Here is an 18,681-nt window from a genome sequence, read left to right on the forward strand (position 1 = left end):
TAAATGATCCCATGGCAACCAGCCAGGAAACTACATGTCCCAGCATGCATCACACCTCAGAACCAATTGCTGGGTACTCACCCGTCGTGTAATATCCACCCACCACTAGCTTGGTGTGCTTCTGCTTTGTACAGTACTGTATCTATCTATCTATCTATCTATCTATCTATCTATCTATCTATCTATTCATCTACATAGATTACACAGAGAAACATAAAACAACAGTGACTCCTTTCCCCTACATTACTCAGGAGAGGCTGTTTCCCCACCTTGGCCTAGTGATCACTATGTGATGTCAGTGGTAGGCGGGGTTAGATATGAGGCATTACAGCTTGCCTGGCAACAAAAGAGACAAAAATCATGTGACCTCAGTCTCAGAAGGGGGGACGAAGGAGTGGAGACAGAGAGGAGCAGGCAGTGAGGGTTTTTAGTAGCTTCAGGGTGTGAGTCAGGATGCGATAGAGACAAAAACTTATTACATGCAAGCTTAGATTATGGGTGGGGATTGAACATGGTTAAATCTCTCTTCACCGGAGTTCCCCTTTAACTTAGTTGATAAAAATGAGCAGACCGATTAGCATTAACGCCTTGTGATCTGGCTATCACTGACTTCTGTAGCTGGTAATATAATACACAGAAAGAGCAGCTCTTGTGGCAGATGACCAGGTCTAGGTCACCTGCTTTGCCCCGGCTGACTACGACCATCTAATAGACTTTGTTTCACATGCAAACCCCCCCCCCAATAACTTTATGCCCTCCTTAGCATAACATGCATAGTGCACACCCTCATAGTTAGTTCTCGGGGAGAATAATCCTGCCAAATTAAAATGCCAGCACCAGATGAGAGTCGTCCGTCAGTCCGAAGACAAAAGTCGAACACTTGTGTCATGCGGTGAATAGCGGACACTCCTCCTTAGCAACAGCTGGACTTAAGAGGATGCACTACAATGGGTGTTTCCATGGTTACAGGAGTTACTAAGGAATGTCAGATATTCACTGGATGCCTGCTGAAAAGAATGAGCGGCCATGACTCAGCTGCTCCCCATGTGGATGATAGGAGTTACTATCCGTTCAGTATCATCCATTCTGAGCAAAAGAAATCACATCAGGGATCAGTAAATAGAATTGTATTTATTTGTATACAGCAAAATAGAGATTTGAAGCCATGAAAACTACGACAAATTGAGTATATATGCCTTGGAAGCTTAGGGCAAGAGGGCGTACTTATTATGAGGTAGGGGTGTCGTGTTACAAGTCGGCCATGTTGCAGGAATCGCTGCCTTTTGTTGGTAACTTCACCGCTCCATTGCCAGAAAGTAGGACACACCCGCTCCTCTACTTAAAGGGGAAAGTCCAAATTTTCTTTTACTGTTCTTGTGCTTTTTAAAGGAAGCATCTTTGCATATAGTCTTACTTATCTTCGATCCATTTGTGCACAAACCTATGTGTCTCCATGGTAACAGACAACAAAGCCTGTGTAGCCAGATGCTTAGGTTATCCTCCTTCTAGTCTTAATTAACACACATATATATATATATATATATATATGTATGTAAGTAAGAGGATGATTACAGGATCGGACTACATACAGTAGGTTTAAGTCTGTCTACATGGTAACACACAGGTCTTCAAAACTGACGATTTATAATGAAAACTATATGGAAAGTTGCTTATATTCTTTTTTTTCTTCAATATCTGCTACTTTAGAACAATAAATAACAAATTGTTTGCAAGGTTGAACAGGCCCTTTAATAAACCCAGACCTCTACAGTCCACAAAGCCCAAAGCAAAGGATGATGGAGATGCTGCGCAATTTTTCTTATATCCTCACGGCAGCTGATCTGGAGCATCAGGAGTTAGTTCTCTATCGGAATTGTTTAGTTACATACAGATTGGTTATACATAGCACCTTGGTCCCCACCCCCCCAAGCTCTCCCTCCATATGATAATCATGGATAAAGCACGCACAATATTAATGTAGTATAGTAGAAACAGCTCGGCTGAGGCAAAAGAAACAAACCCCCAAACACCACTCTGCCATTGTTATACCTTATTACCAGGATGGATGCGGCTGAGGTGTATATGCACAGGATAAGCTATTGAGATGTATTGTCACAGGGAACCTTACACCTCAGTGAGGCAATAGCTGGTTTTGAGTAACGATCCCAGTACTTCGGTCAATTGTATTGTAGCTGAGGTCATGAATGGGCTGAGCGTACAGCCTGCGGGATATGAAAGTGCGGTCAATGGGGAAACTTCACTCTTAGCGGATCCGTAAACAGCAAAGGTTGTACCTATAATTCACACAATGTTACAGGGAAAAACTGACTGCTGAGATAGTCATCGCATCAGTATGTGGGACAGAAACACAGCGAGGCTGATGTGTTGGTGCTACTTGGCCCTACACCTTAAGTCAGCTGTGCTATGAATGTAAATATGGGATTATAGGTGAGGTCTATCTAATTGCATTTCCGATGCCCCAGGGGGTAGAAGTACTAGATATCAGCCCAATGGTACCTTACCCCAAACTTTAGCAGGTATTAGTGCGCATGCCAAATTTGGTCTGATAAGGTATCTTATAGCTGCCCTAATCTTAAAGGATTTCATAGTCTCAGTATGTGGAGCGCACACTTTTTCAAACCATTGTTGAAAAAGTTGCCCTAATGCACTGTAAAATTAAAGCAACTGTGCCTACCGTTTTGTGTATACAGATGCAGATCACTGTGTATTCTGATCAAACGATTACTACAGACAACATGCAGTCATGTGTTACTCTACCTTAGGGTATGTCCACACTAAGGAATTCCGGCGGATCACCTGTTGCAGATTCCGCAGCTCGCGGCCGCGCACATCTCCGCTGCTCCCATAAGCTTCATTCTATCGTTTGGCAGATTCCGCTGTCCACACGAAAAATAAGCAGGTTAATTATTTGGGTGGATGGCGGAATCTGTCAAACCATAGAAGAAGCCTATGGGACCAGCAGAGATGTGCGTGGCCGCCAGCAGCAGCGAGCAGGGGCAGGCTGTGGAATCCGCGGTGGATGATCAGCCGGGATTCCGTAGTGTGGACATACCTTTATTCTCGGTCTGTAGGCTATGAGGAAGAGAAGAAGGGGTGGAGTAACACATGACTGCACAATCTGACTACACATAATCTGTAGTCTGTAACCATGGAAACACAAAGGTCCACGTAGCAGCTGTATACAGAGTGCATCAGAAAGAAACAAAACTTGGCTGCAAAAGTACACAAGTACACTTATGATGTGATGTTCTACCATTGTGTAATGGGCTTACAAATTCAGCCTTAAAGCCAAGGCTAGGGAACGTTCAGCCCTCCAGCTGTTGCAAAACTACAATTCCCATCATGCCTTAGTTGCCCCTAGCAACCAATCAGATTCCACCTTTTATTCCTCACAGACAGTTTGGAAAATGAAAGGTGGAATCTGATTGGTTGCTAGGGGCAACTGAGACAGTTTCACTTTACACCACGTTTGATAAATCTCCCCCATTGTCCCTCCGATCTTAGAATAATCTTTGAACACAATATACAGAGACTATGGAAATCCAGCCTAGTGAATAGGCTTCATTTTATGTAACAATCACATATAGGCCTATTTGTGTCCCCTACAAATGAAATATCCCAATAAACCTTCATCCATTTGTTAAGTGGAGTCCCTGGTTGCAATCTGTGGCTCCTCAGCATGCTGGGAGTTGTAGTTGTGCCACAGTTGAGGAGCCATAGATAGCGGGACACTGCCGTGGAGTGTACAGGGAGCAGTCATGGGGCAGATGTCAGCTTCTTCTTGTAAAGCAGAATCCGGGGTGAGGGCGGCACTGCCTGGTTACTGTGCAGTAAGTGAATCATGGAAGGCAATAACCTCACCTGTACTAGAGGACAAGCCCATAATGTCACAGCCCAAACTCCTCAACACTCGTCTTCACCGAGGAGGGCGTAAGGGTTGACATCAGCAGTCTTACTTTTGGCCCCTTTCTTAGCTTGTAGCTCTGTGGAATTTTCTTCTTCTTCATCTTCTTCCTCATCTGCATCCCGGTCACGTTCTTCCTCTTCTTCCCCTGAACTGGAGATCTCCTCCTCCTCTTCTTCTCCGGCTGAAGAGGAGTGACTCTCGGATTGTCCTCGTGTCTGAACCTGAGAAACCATTTCCAATGTTTCTGGATGTTTCTCCCAAGTCGCTGTAAGAGGAAAAGTAAAAAGAGGAATTTTACTCACAAACTCCATGTATAATTTACATAAAAAGCTGAATCCAGAGCTGCACTCGATATTCTGTACATATTTTACATTATTTACCCTGTACTGATCCAGTGATACATCCTGTATTATATTCCAGAGCTGCACTCACTATTGTGCTGGTGGGGTCACTGTGTACATACATTACTTACCCTGTACTGATCCTGAGTTACATCCTGTATTATACTCCAGAGCTGTACTCACTATTCTGCTGGTGCAATCACTGTGTAGATACATAACTTATTTTAAAAGTAAGGTTAGACTTGTACCTTTCTTATAGGAGTATCCAGGTGGTCTCATACACAAGCATAGCCGTCCATCTACAGCTAGGCGCAGCAGGCTGTTGGCGGCCCTGTACGTGTCGCTGCGTGAGGCTTTTGCAGTTTTGTAGCCGCGCTTATCTGCCCAGGCTGTGAAATAAAAGAATGAGAGGTTGGGTCACAACTGTATGAGAGAGTTCACAGCATCACAGCCTATGCTGAGGAGTACAAAAGATATATATATACAGCGTCGGACTGGGCCACCGGGGAGCCGGGGGATCCCCCGGTGGGCCCCACCCCCTCCTCCATCTTGCAGGGCCCTTCCCCTAAGCCAGAGAGGGGCCTCCCGTTTGGAAGCTGCCTAGTGTGGGGAGCTCAAGGGGCCCCCTGCTGGCTCCCACACTGCTGGGGTGAGTTCAGCACGGCATCAGGGCCCGTTCTTTGTATAATCATTGGCCCTCCCCTCCCCCTGCTCACCTGGCTCCTTACATCAGCTCTGGGCCTCAGCGCTGCCCTCTTCCTGCCTGTCAGGAGAGCGGCAGCAGCAGCAGGGCCTCCTCCATCCCCCCTCCCCTCTGCAATCACGTGACTCTCTCCTGTTGCTATGTGTGCAGTCGGTGCACAGGAGATGGGGAGAGGCTGGAGGCTGCCCGGCCCGGCTGGGAGAAGAGAAGATGGAGACAAGAAGACTGAAGCTTCCTGCCCTGCTGAACATGTAAGTGTTTGTGTATATTCTTGTCTATCTTTGTCATCAGTGTGTGTCTGTACATGTGTCATGTGTTTATGCATGTGAGTGATATAGATATATATAATATATATATGTGTGTGTGTGTGTGTTTTCTATCATGTATATAGTGTATATTATGTAATGTAGTTCTATAGATGGTTTATATGTGTAATCTGCATGCTTTTGTATCTGTGTATCTATGTTGGTGAGTCTGTGTGTGTTAGATGTATGATTAGATGTATATATGTAAGGTGTGTTGTGTCTTCATGTTTGTGTATGTCTGCAGTATGACTATTTGTGTATATATGTATACAGTGTGTATGTCTGCAGTATGTCTATTTGTGTATATATGTATACAGTGTGTATGTCTGCAGTATGTCTATTTGTGTATATATGTATACTGTTTGTATGTCTGCAGTATGTCTATTTGTGTATATATGTATACTGTTTGTATGTCTGCAGTATGTCTATTTGTGTATATATGTATACAGTGTGTATGGCTGCAGTATGTCTATTTGTGTATATATGTATACAGTGTGTATGTCTGCAGTATGTCTATTTGTGTATATATGTATACAGTGTGTGTGTCTGCAGTACGTCTATTTGTGTATATATGTATACAGTGTGTATGTCTGCAGTATGTCTATTTGTGTATATATGTATACAGTGTGTATGGCTGCAGTATGTCTATTTGTGTATATATGTATACAGTGTGTATGTCTGCAGTATGTCTATTTGTGTATATATGTATACAGTGTGTATGTCTGCAGTATGTCTATTTGTGTATATATGTATACAGTGTGTATGTCTGCAGTATGTCTATTTGTGTATATATGTATAAAGTGTGTATGTCTGCAGTATGTCTATTTGTGTATATATGTATACAGTGTGTATGTCTGCAGTATGTCTATTTGTGTATATATGTATACTGTATGTATGTGATGAGAAGTTCACACTTTGGAGGTCCAGTTGTGCAGGAGATCCGTGAGGCTTGGGCTCTGATCAGCTGATTCAGGATTCTCACATCAAAGATGATAGGTGTTGTAGTTGATATCACAGTAAGACTTTAATCAATGGATGACGGGTTTCATCAGATGAGATCATCAGATCTATTGAGGATTCCCTTAGAAACGCCTCATCCATTGATTTAAATCTTACTCCTACGTCTAATACGACACCTATCATCTTTAATGTAAGAATCCTGAATCAGCTGATCATCGCCCAAACTGACATGTCATTTTTCTGCGGCCGTACAGACATGGCAGTTCACACAATGGAGTGTGCGGCTCCGGCCACACGCTCCGTTGTGTGCAGTGGTGAATTCGGATGCGGGTGCACACTGGTGCACCTGCATCCGAATTCAGCAGAAATGAAGATCATCCGGCCAGTACTGCAGTACTATCCGGGATGATCTCCAGTAACACCGGCTGCTCTGTGACCCAGCTGCGTCACAAAACAGCCGGTGTTATATGTGGTGTGAACCCAGCCTAAATCTAGGTTTACACACAGTATTTTTGCTCAGTATTTTGCAACCAAAACCAGGAGTAGATTGAAAACACAGAAAGGCTATGTTCCCACACTGTAGAAATTTAGTGGATGGCCGCCATTTAATGGCAAATAATTGGTGTTATTTTAAATTTCAACAGTGTGTGAACAGAGCCTTTCTGTGTTTCAAATCCACTCCCGGTTTTGGTTACAAAAAAAATGACCAAACTACTGTGTGAACCTAGCTGTGTGACACCATGCTTACCGCTTTCTTTCCACTGGTGCACTCCTGCTGCTTCTACTGGTCCTGACTCGCTGACAACCCGCTCAGCCAATCACTGCAATGACCTGCTGCAGCCATTGATTGTGAATATTTGCAGTCTTTAAAGTGTTAACTGTTATTTGAATGAACTTTTGACATATGAGAGGTTTAGCTTGGTCGGGGTCTCTCTGATAGTAACAGCCCGGTGAAGCATCACTCCCAGACCTTGTGCGCAGTCCGGCTGATTACAGGTCACTGTCTCCACTATATTATATAAAGTTTGTTTCCTGTAATCAGCAGAACCCCTAAGAAATACATGTTATTAAATGGCCCAGATTGCAGCCGGGCTGCATAGACTTGGGCAGCGTGCGGTTATGGACGGTGCATTTATGGAGGCATACACGGATGTGTGCAAGAGCCTGGACTGTCATTATAAAAACTTTTGACATCATGCAGACGTGTGAAATGTTTCGATCAGTCGGGGTGTCAGTGCTGAGACCTCCTGTGGTGGCTAGATCATCACTCCATCAGTCATGTTACACATGACAGGCCCATAGACTATAATGGAACCCATCTCCTATAATGAGTGCTCAGCCCCTCACTTGCATTATGATGGACTGAGTGACATTCTGGCCATTGTTGGGTGTCTCACCCCTGAGACAGATTAAACTTTTAATCACGTCTGTCTGACATTTTGTATTGACCTTAAAGGGGTACTCCAGTGAAAAATATTTTTTTAAACTAACTGGTGTGAGGAAGTTATACGAATTTATTTATTACTTCTAATTAAAAATCTCCAGTCTTCCCGTACTTATCAGCTGCTGTATGTCTTGCAGGAAGTGGTGTATTGTTTCGAGTCTGACACAGTGCTTTCTGCTGCCACCTCTGTCCATGTCAGGAACTGTCCAGAGCAGGAGAGGTTTTCTATGGGGATTTGCTGCTGCTCTGGACAGTTCCTGACATGGACAGAGGTGGCAGCAGAGAGCACTGTGTCAGATTAATAAGAATACACCACTTCCTGCAGGACATACAGCAGCTGATAAGTACTGAAAGACTGAAGATTTTTAATTAGAAGTAATTTACTAATCTGTAACTTCTGACATCAGATTAAAAAAAATATATATATATTTTTTTTTACCAGAGTACCCCTTTAACGCTTTAATGACCACTGATATGCCTTTCATGATGGTCCTTTAAAGTCTTATTCCAGCCCAACAGCTTGTGGTGAGGCTAGAATAAACCGTCATGAGACTCCTCTGCTGGAGATTGTAATAGAGGAGCAGACTAGATGGTCATTTTTTCCTTCATCTTCTGAGGCTGTGTTCACACATTACATTTTTGATGTGTTTTTACAGCAATATTGTTGGAATTTCATTAAAGTTTCTACATAAATGGTGCAGTTTTATAACAACTGCATGAATCAGTAACAAGTGTATAAGTGACTGGCAGTGCACTAGCGTTGCTGGTCACATACACAGCTCTATGCAAAGTCGCTGTACTAATGTGAAAGGTTTGGCGCTGATTATGTCTTTATATGTTGGGTGGGCCCCAAGAATCAATTTCCCTGGTGGGCCAAGGTACCCCAGTCCGACACTGTATATATATATTATATATATATAAAGTTACCTTCACAAATGCCCCATGCAGTCCAGCCCTGATCTTGCCCATCCGGATTGTTTAGTTTAAGGAGTTGAGGAACTGGTATTCGACAGGACAGATATCCCACAGAGGTATAAGGCTCCTGGATCTGGGCGATAGGGTAGATTCCTGCAAGAAGCTGTAAAAGAGAGAGAAAGTGAGAGCGAGAGCCACAATGCACTGTGTCATGTCTACTGCAGGCGGTACAAGACAGAGGGATCCATCTATTACCGCCTGTGTCATGTACTCCCTCCACCTTTACATTCAGGTTTCATTGTAGGGGTACTTTCTCCCCCTTCCGAGCTATATGCGGACCATGAGCGTATGGTCACAGTTATTAGTGTACAGAGAAGAACACAATCTTTACAAGTACATTGCACATTACTATGGTCGCACACATCTGTTACTCAGGTACCCCATAACAATTGGCAATATTGAATGACAATCTTAGGTGCCTGACCAGGAAGCATAATGGCATGGTCAAGTACACCCCCATTATTATGCCTCAATCGCTACAGTATGCAGTAATTATGAGGTTAAACATAGCTAGAAGTTTCTTTGACTCTGGCCTATCACTCACCGACCATGGTCGTGTTGCTGAGGTTGGACCCCCACCGATAAGACACGTCATCTATTCTGTACACACGTGATCAGTGTTAGCGCTAGTAACCCCCTTTAGGGTCCATTCACACGTCCAGGATCTGCAGCAGATTTGCCGCTGTTCTCAGTCATTTAGTTACACTGATATCTGGAGAAGACCCTGTACATGTGACCGCACCCTTAATAAGTGCTCCCACCAGAGCCTCAAGGGGTTAATAAGACCACTATGTATCAGCTACTCACCTGCTGTTGCTTATCTATAAGTGAAGGGAAGATGAGGCCGGGGCAGTCACAGAGACGCACTGTGGGGGTCAGGAAATACGTCTGGAAGTATTTGGTATGACCCGGGGTCCGTGACACGCTGACAATCTTCCTTCCAACAAGTCCGTTGATCAGTGAAGACTTCCCCACATTTGGGAATCCTGGCAAAGAGAGGAGGAAGAGGAGGAGGAGGAGGCTTTGTTAAGGATCAGATCAGATGCTGTTACAATCATCACTATCCTAATGCTCTGCTATTTGATTTTAATAGACAAAAAATAAAATTATATCTTACTTCTATTCCATTGCTCTCTGTTATCAGCGACTACAAGTTGGGGAGACGAACAGAAAGTCCAGAGAAATCTCTCTCCCCTGTGATCTGCACTTTATTCTCCATACAGGTAAATACACATTACTTTTGCTTTTATAACCTGTATAGTTGAGGCTTTGGGTCCTATTAGACGGCCTGATCAATAATGTAAAGGAGAAACGATCTACTAGACCTGTCCTTGTTTACTAAGCCTATTACACGGCTCAATGATAGTTGAGCAAGGGCTGCAAGGATATTGTTAGTGATGTTCGTGCAGCCCTTGCTCTAACACATTACCGCTCCACGCTCCCGGTCTTCTCCTGCTCTCTGCTCTCACTCTCGGAGAACGGCTGCAGCTTCAGAGCGTCCTGTCTGAGCTGACAGTCCACTTAGCCAATCACTGACCGGTCATTGGCAGTCCTGGCTAGCAATTGGCTGAGCAGCCTGTCAACTCAGGGAGCGTGGAGAGGTTATGTCTAACAGTTTATCCAATCGTTTGCCGTCGGCTGCGCGTCGCTATTACACGTAGAAATGGGCGGTCGGCAGCCGTTGATTTTAGATCCGGACCTAAAGACACGATCAGCCAATGATCATTGTCATCAGCTGATCGTTGTCTCTACACGGAGCGATAATCAGCCAACTTGGCCTGATTTGGCTAATTATTGCTCCGTGTAATAGGGCCCTTGGCTTTCCTTTAAGTGACAAACTCATCATGAATAAATGTCCCTGACCCTAAAACTATAGAAGCTGCCTTGGCCATCACCTGATCACTGTGCATGTTGCCTCTGCACTGCGTTCTGGCCATTCTAATGATTAGCTAACTATGTAATACTAATGCTAGCTAGGTCATACTAAGAAAAACCTATCGAGGAGCGTATCTCACCTACACAGCCGATGCTCAGCACCCCGTCTTTATAGCGCTCTCTGCTGGGTGCCCCTAGTTCTGCATCAGTCACCTGCTGGGCCACAACAACGTCCAACTCATCCGCCTCCTTCTCCTCTTGGTCGTCTTCCCTTCCTGCAGCGCTGAGCAGTGCAGCCGAATCTCTCTCAATCTTCTCTCTCCAGGACGTCAGGTTAACTAAAAGAAAACATGAACATGAGTAAACATACAAGGCGGCAAACGAAGGGTGGTGAGGAGCAAAGGAGCAGACTGATGGAGGCAGTGGGCAGGTATATAGAGCCCCTTCCCATATTACATGCCTTAGGCCATTACTTCTTATCTCCTGGGCCGCAGTAATGGACATGTCAGCTAGCCTGGCAGATACATGGTGCCCACAGTTTCCAATGAATTTTTCGGATGGATTCATTAATAAGTAAGTGAGAACAGATCCAGATGACGTTACCATTTCCGGCAGTGATGATCTCACACGCTCGCAGGAGCTGGTTGGGGCCCAGAGCTGCGTTCCACACCCGACGCTTCTTCCTGCGCTTCTTAAACACTAAGATGAGACAAAGAGACCTGAGTGAGCAGGAGATACATGGAGATGGGCACAGACATTAGTCTGCATGATCAGCACATATTTAGGGGGTATTGCAGCCCCTAAAATGTATTCCCTATCCACAGGAGCTGTACTGGGGACTCCAGCACTCCTATACACAATGCATGGAGCAGGTAGAGTCAAGACCCAGTACAGGAATCATGTTGATAGAGGATGGTTTAAGAGGCTGGAATACCCCTTAAAATGGGGAAGGATTTAGATGTAGGCATCTATGGCATAAATATCAGTAGATAGTGACAGACGGTAGACATGGAGGGGGTGAACACACAAGTCTCTGTCTTACCTGCTGACGGGTCTTGCTCCTCGTCTGGATGTCTCGGGTAGGAGGTGAAGCAGACCACATGGACTTGTGGGAACTTCTCCTGGAAATAATGCTTCCAAGCTACGACCAGTGACGGGGGAGCCAGGTCAATCTTATTGAGTACAAGGATCAGTGATCTTCCCAGTTCTTGAGTCACGTAGTCACAGAGGGCAGGAGAGAAATGTAACACCTGCCAGAGATACCATGTATGATAGCCGTTAGTATAATACACTATGAAGGAGCACTCCACCTACAATTCCTACTTTACAGGCAGTGTGATGGGTTGCATGTGCACAGTGTCTATGATACTGACCGGGTGCCGGATGTCTGTTATCAGTAAGATTATGTCCGACATTTCCAGGACTCTCCACAGTTGGCGCCAAGTCTGAAAATAAAGAAAATAACCAAATAATATATCTATTTAAATAATCAAATCATCTCATTTGCTGTTTTGTGTAAATATATTTTTATTTATTCCCTGTTGTTTTTTTTTCCCATTCAGGTGTTTTAAAATTCCTGCTGGTTGTTGTTGTTGTTCTAGCACACGGCCATGTGGCTGCACCCCACTGTCAGACACGAGTGACAGGCTGACATCTAAATTCCCATAATGCAACGGAAGTTAAAAAACAATGGAGAGATAGCAGTATATTAGCACCCTGCACCTAGTATCCTCGCTCCCCTGAGGGTAACCGTTTCCCCCCATGGTGGTCAATACGTCACCTCCAGGTTGTGATCGAAGTAGCTGAGCTCCTGAGGTGTGTGCTTCTCATAGATCTTCTGCAGATATTCCTTGAAGGCCCTCTCCTCCTGGGACAGCACGGCCTCCTTGCTCATCTCGTAGCTCCAGGCCGGTCTTTTTGGGAAGTCCAGCACTGAGGAAGAGAGCAATGTTCTGTGTTACATAAAAGGAATGGTCGGAAGCCATGATCTGCAAAACTGATCTGTAAGATATGGCTCATCATACTTGTATAGCATTCATGTTGTACTAACTTTTTGTTTGTGCCTCACGATAAAAAGGGTCCTATTACACGGACCAATCATAAGCTGTAAACAAGCGCCAATCTACTAGATCAGCGCTCATTAACTGAGCAAATACACACGACGACTATCGGGCAGCAAGAGGCTGGTAAGGTAATATTCCTGTTGCTATTTTATATTGTAGTGAGCCATAAAATATTTCAGGGGCTAAAAACCCCTTTAAGTTCCCTGCATCCTGCTGACCCTGTCTCAGTCTACACAGCAAAGCTGACAAGATATAACAAGAACAATAAAAACACCACATTTATAATACAATTATTTTATATATCAGATGTAATTCTCCTATAATACACTCCCCTATGATACGCTGTGGTGTAGAGGTAAGGGGGGCGGTCTGCTGTGGGGGAAGGGATGATGGATTTGCTTGTTTGTAAGAAAGGTCAAGGCTCTCTTTGTCTTACATTTATATTGGTATCCTATATAAATAAGATCATCTGTGGTATATACTGTATACACCTCTGCACATCTTTTTTATAATTCTGTATCTACAAAAGAATGTGAGAAAAGTGCACGCTGTGTGTGAATACTGGGATAGTCGCTGACTGATGGCTGTGCCCAGGAATGTCCCCGCTCAGCAACCTGCCCCGGCATACAGCCGGCATTGTGTCCACGCTCTGTACTGAGTGCTGACACATGAGCCGTACGCTCAAACAAAAAGCCATAGAAACCCTACAGCCCCGTCCTGTCAGGTACTCTGGAGGTAACAGAAATCTCTGAGCAGTGTACAGGGAATCGCAGCTCTGTTCCAAGGGTCATTGTTACTGGATTTACTCTAAGGGTCCTATTCCACGGGACGATTATCGTTCAGATGATCGTTAAGTCGTTCGAATCTAAACGATAATCGTTCGGTTGAATAGCAGTTAACAATTAACGACTGAACGAGAAATCGTTGATCATTTAATAAGACCTGGACATATTTTTATCGTTGCTCGTTCACAAATCGTTCGCATTGAATAATACGTCGTTCGGTCGTTCGCAGTAGTGACGAACGCAATAGCGATGACAAGGTGGCCGCAAGAACGATCATAAGTAACGATTATCGTCCCATGTAAATAGGTGAACAATTTCAGGTCTTTTGTAATAGCGGTCGTTTGGATCGTTTATGTGAACGATAATCATCCCGTTGAATAGTGCCCTAAGGCTTGAAATTCCGCACTAATTCTGTAGTGTGAACTGACCCTAAAAAAGAATCAGCTGGGACAGGTACATGACGTAACAAGAGGGAATTAAGTAAATAAACCTATAATAGAGTGAGGGAAGAAGCAGGGAAGATGGCTAGGACAGTTCCAGAAAAATAAATCTCCCTGCAGCTGCTTAGCTCTTCTACCTGAATGACTCTCACCCATAAAAGAAGCCATTGTAGTCTATATGTGAGAAAACTGCTGAACATGCAATTCCCTAATACAATCTGTAAACTTGCTGTAAATGAGAATAATGGAGACATCACTACAGTCACACATAACTATACACAGTGTTACCTGAGCCCGGCCTGTAAATCTTCTCTATATCCACCTCCAGTTCTGTTTCTGCGACCGGCTCCAGTATCTTCTCCCTGGCGAGTTTCTTTCTGCGCTCAATCTCCTCCTTGCTTTCTCTCTCAAACTGCAGCCTGTACCTGTAGGAGAGGACATTAAAGCCGTTATGTGGAGGTCTCGATGTAAAGCCAACCAGTCTCACTCCAAAATCATATACATTAAGATTAGTTTAAAGGGTAACTATGGTCAGGCTAGACAAATCTAACCTGATGATAGCTCACTATTGTGCAGGGGGCTGAGGATGAAAGTACGTCTCTAACCTTCCTACTCTGTGCCATTCCTGGGCAGTTTATAGTGTAATCCTGTGTCCGGTAAGGCCGTTTGGACCAGTGGATGTTGCTACCACCACTAGAGCACCAATCCGGCCCATCCCCAGCTGGCCTGATCCACTGATAATCATTAAAAGGGATGGGCCGTCCAGAGGTGGATTGGTGCTCTGGCAGCGGCAGTGCTCCAAATGGCCTTACCGGACACAGGATTACACTACAAACTGCATGGGAACAGGGCCAAGGATAAAGGTATCTGATATACCTTCATCCTTAGTGCCCTATGCGTAGATTCGTCTAACCTGCTGATAGTTTCCCTTGAAAAGGTTATAGATATCTTTGTACTGTTTTTATTTCTTTCGGTGTTTCTTTCATTTGTTTCCAGAATTTTAGGGGGTTACACCCCAGGTTAGATAGTAGACGGAGGGAAGAGAAACCTTAGAGGACAGCTCACACAGGCTGTGGATACAGGTAGTAGTCTGCTGGAGAGAATATTGTAGGTTTTCTAGGGTTATAATTAGAGATGAGCGAACCTCGAGCATGTTCGAGTCCATCCGAACCCGAACTTTCGGCATTTGATTAGCAGTGGCTGCTGAACTTGGATAGAGCCCTAAGGCTATGTGAAAATCATGGATATAGTCACTGGCTGTATCCATGTTTTCCAGACAACCTTAGAGCTTTATCCAAGTTCAGCAGCCACCGCTAATCAAATGCCGAACGTTCGAGTTCGGATCAACTCGAACCCGAACCCGGTTGGCTCATCTCTAGTTATAATACAGCTGCACATAAATGACCAACAAATCCATTTAACATAGACCCCTGAAATTAAATTAGTTCTTGTAGATTGGTTTGGGCATATTCCATATAATAAGGAAGTGCTGGATTATCAGAAGGTTAAAGGGATTTTCTGGCACTTTCACGTCAATCAATATTGGATTGGTGGAGGTCTAACGCCAGCACCCCCATGATCAGCTGATAGAAGGCACTGTGCTCCCCTTGTAACTTTACCAGGCACAGCTCTATACATTTTGTAGTGGTCCTGCCTAGCATAACACTTTACTCTCATTCACTTGAAAGGGAATATGCCTCAGTACCCGACAAAGCTGTGTCCTAATCTACAGAGCTGTGCCTGGAAAACCGTGAAGTTGAAGGAGCACTGGGTCATTCCCCCACCTGATATCCACAGATAATCCTAAAGATAGACTAGAGGCATATAGGCATTGTATTCCCACTATTTAGTGACTGACCTGTTGGGGTCATATCCTTTTTCTCCAGGCTTGAAGACCTGCGGCAGCTGATTGACCCTCCTGAGTTGGGGGCGGACGCTCTCGCTGTCTGAGGTGTCTGTGTTCTCCTCGCCACGTTCTCTGCTCTGGCTTCTGCTGTTTGACTCGGACCTGCCGGCTTCAAGTGGACCTGGCAAAAAGAACAGAAGTCATAGACACCATGATAGTGATATGATCTGACAAAACCGCGGCTGCTACACCAGATGTAGAGCTGGCCCTTTGCACTGTATAAATCCCGCGATCTATCATATTGTAGATAGAAGGTTTTGCACCATATTAGTTTCTTCTACACTGGTGACAACCATCATGACCGCCTCTCCTACTCTACAGGAACCATCACTCAGCTTTTCTAGACTTCTTAGGGAAGATTTATCAAACCGGTGTAAATTGTTTTAGTTGCCCCTAGCAACCAATCAGATTCCACCTTTCATTTATCATAGAATCTGTGAGGAATAAAAGGTGGAATCTGATTGGTTGCTAGGGGCAACTGAGCCAGTTTCACTTTACACCATGTTTGATAAATCTCCCCCCTTGTCTTTCAAGATTTTTAGAAAAGTTGTGCGGTAGAAGTTGAACAAATAGGATGTGGTGATCTGTCAGAGCAAAGAACTGGGCAGGATTTAGAGACAGCCTGACTCAATATGAAACCAGTTTACAATGATTCAGGGTTTTACGATTAAAGCGGTGCTCCGAACATGAGGGCTTTTTATCACTATGGTGGGGGAGGGGGAATATAAGCAACATCGTCATTGTGCACTTACCTCCCCAGTTTCAATGCTGGGTCCCGCATCGTGCTGCTCTGGTCCCTGGCCGCTTCCTGGTCTATGACACGGCTTGAGATGTGACGTTTGAAGCCCACTTAGCTGCAGAGGTGGGACCCCCCTACAGCCACTGAATGGCTGAGCCGGCTTGAAATGCCACGTCTCAAGCTGCGTCATAGACCAGAAAGCAGTCGGAGACCAGAGCAGCGGTGCTGGACCGGGGAGGTAAGTAGACTGTGTTGCTTTCATCCCCCTCCTCCCCGGCCATAGTGAAAAAAGCTCTCCTGTCCAGAGTACCCCTTTAATTGTAAAACCCAGAAGCTGAAAACAGACTAACCACTGCTCAGAGCTGAGGGTTTGCTACAGATGAATCTAGTCTAGATTCCTGACTGCAGCGCTCGGGACAAGAGACAGAGTTGAGTGTTAAAAAAAATTCACATGTTATACAGACGTCAAAAGTTTTGTAACAGAGTAACTCCCTAGCTCAATCTGATGCATATACGAGCATAGCACCACAACCCATGTGAGTGAATTAGGTTGCTCTGCGATCCACAAGCGCCCACGACTGTTGCCTCGCTGTCATCTCAGATAGATATCCTGAAACTGCAGTTGCTGCCCCTTTGGGGTTGCAGAGTGAGCCCATTTACCTGAATTAGGTGCATAACACCATAATCTACACTGAGCAACATGGCGGTCTCCTGTAGCGGCCAGAATCATCATGTAGTCTTAATGAGACAATCCCCTTTAAAGTGTGACTGTCAGTAAGTCTGGATCCGGCGCGGCCTATAATCCATTTGCAGCTGGAAGTACAGGTGTTTATGGAGACAACCATGCCAGGTTGTTAATATCTGCAACCCCAATTGGATCAGAATGTGGGTCATGTGCAGTACTGAGCTGGTTTCAGACTTCATGACAGGTAGCCTTTTAAGTGACTGTACCACCAGGCCCAGGCTGAAGCACTGGAGGCGGCCGACCCACCCTTAGTGGGAAGAAACTCCAGCCCCTCCATGACGTGACTCCATTAGAATCAATGGAACCCTATCATAGAGGGGCGGGGGTTTCCTCCCACTAAGGGTGGGTCGGCCTGCCTGCAGTGCTTCAGCCTGGGCCTGGTGGTACAGTCACTTTAAGGAGGATAAAAAAAAACATGGCCGCCTTCTTCCAGAAACAGCATCACTTTTGTCCTCTGTTTGGGTATGGAGCTCAGTTTGAATGAAAAGAACTGAGCTTAATTGTAATACCATACACAACCTGAGGACAGGGGGTGGAGCTGTTTTTGCAAGAAAGTAGCTGTGTTGTTTTTTTTTAAATCCTGGATAACCCCTTTAAGTCAAAAAGCATGGCCTGGACTGGACACATCTGTCGCACACGCTCACTCTTAGGTCTGTAAGGACTTTAGGTTTCTGGATGTAAATTATTATGTTCACATTCACTGACAGCAAGAGAAAAATCTTGAAAGCTGTGAAGATCTCAAACACACAGTACATAAGAGAATGTAACGCAGTGCGCCGCCGTGTCACATGGTACATACCGCGCTTCCGCTCCCGCTTGTCCTGGAGCTGCTTTTTCTTCTGCTTGTTGCTGAACGGCTTCTTACGAGGCATCTTGTAGTATCATGAACCCCCAAGACTTGGGGTAAGTTTTGCTGCTTTAGATATTGTATCGGTGGATTCTCAGGTATCCCCCAAGTGTGAACTAACCCTAACAATACAGACGGAGCCCCTGCATCTCTGCCCCACTAACACACAGTGCTATCAGCAGACCTCTTCACTTTCTAGAGTTATAACCTAGCCCCTACCTCCTGGGGGTCTGTGCCCTCTGTACTAGATGATGACCCCCACTGCTGCTTTTCAGGGTTAGGCCTCCCACCTCTAGTCTTGCCCCCCAACTTAAAGACCCACTAACAGAACCGTCTTGCTGCCCTCTTCTGGAGCCAGCGCCCTCTAAGGCTCCCCCTACAGGCACAGGCAATAACCCTGCATTACCAGGCAAGACCTAAGCAGGACAATGTGCTTCTTTCTGCCCTAGTAACAGGAAATACCCGTTGTGCGTTCCACGCCTCAAACCAGAGGCTTAGTAGCCAATGGCCATGCAGTATGCGTGTCACGCCTCGCGGTGCCCTTACAATCAGCCAATGAGAACAAGCCGATGTAGAGTTGTTAGTCAAATGACTTTTTCCAGCCAATGACAATAAGGAAGGTCGG

The 18,681-nt window shown here is 45.1% G+C and overlaps 1 protein-coding gene across 1 annotated transcript; it reads right to left on the bottom strand.

Moving 5' to 3' along the window:
• Positions 1-2,881: 2,881 nt before the first annotated feature.
• GNL1 (G protein nucleolar 1 (putative)) lies at positions 2,882-18,521 on the bottom strand. Its single transcript, XM_069943773.1, has 12 exons — positions 18,009-18,521; positions 15,678-15,846; positions 14,108-14,244; positions 12,312-12,463; positions 11,905-11,976; positions 11,574-11,781; positions 11,135-11,230; positions 10,672-10,869; positions 9,464-9,642; positions 8,609-8,759; positions 4,518-4,658; positions 2,882-4,193 (listed from the first exon to the last, which is right to left on the bottom strand). The coding sequence occupies exons 1-12, from the start codon at positions 18,079-18,081 to the stop codon at positions 3,925-3,927; spliced, it is 1,845 nt and encodes a 614-aa protein (XP_069799874.1). The 5' UTR covers positions 18,082-18,521; the 3' UTR covers positions 2,882-3,924.
• Positions 18,522-18,681: the final 160 nt, after the last annotated feature.

The sequence above is a fragment of the Dendropsophus ebraccatus genome, chromosome 10, assembly GCF_027789765.1.
Source record: "Dendropsophus ebraccatus isolate aDenEbr1 chromosome 10, aDenEbr1.pat, whole genome shotgun sequence".
Lineage (NCBI taxonomy): Eukaryota > Metazoa > Chordata > Amphibia > Anura > Hylidae > Dendropsophus > Dendropsophus ebraccatus.

Excerpts from the sequence above, each read along its gene's own strand:
- GNL1 (XM_069943773.1), bottom strand. The coding sequence starts at position 18,081 with ATGCCTCGTAAGAAGCCGTTCAGCAACAAGCAGAAGAAAAAGCAGCTC. Across the intron at positions 15,847-18,008 it reads CAAGCGGGAGCGGAAGCGCG|GTCCACTTGAAGCCGGCAGG; the intron begins GTATGTACCATG and ends TCTTTTTGCCAG. Across the intron at positions 14,245-15,677 it reads AAAGGATATGACCCCAACAG|GTACAGGCTGCAGTTTGAGA; the intron begins GTCAGTCACTAA and ends CCTCTCCTACAG.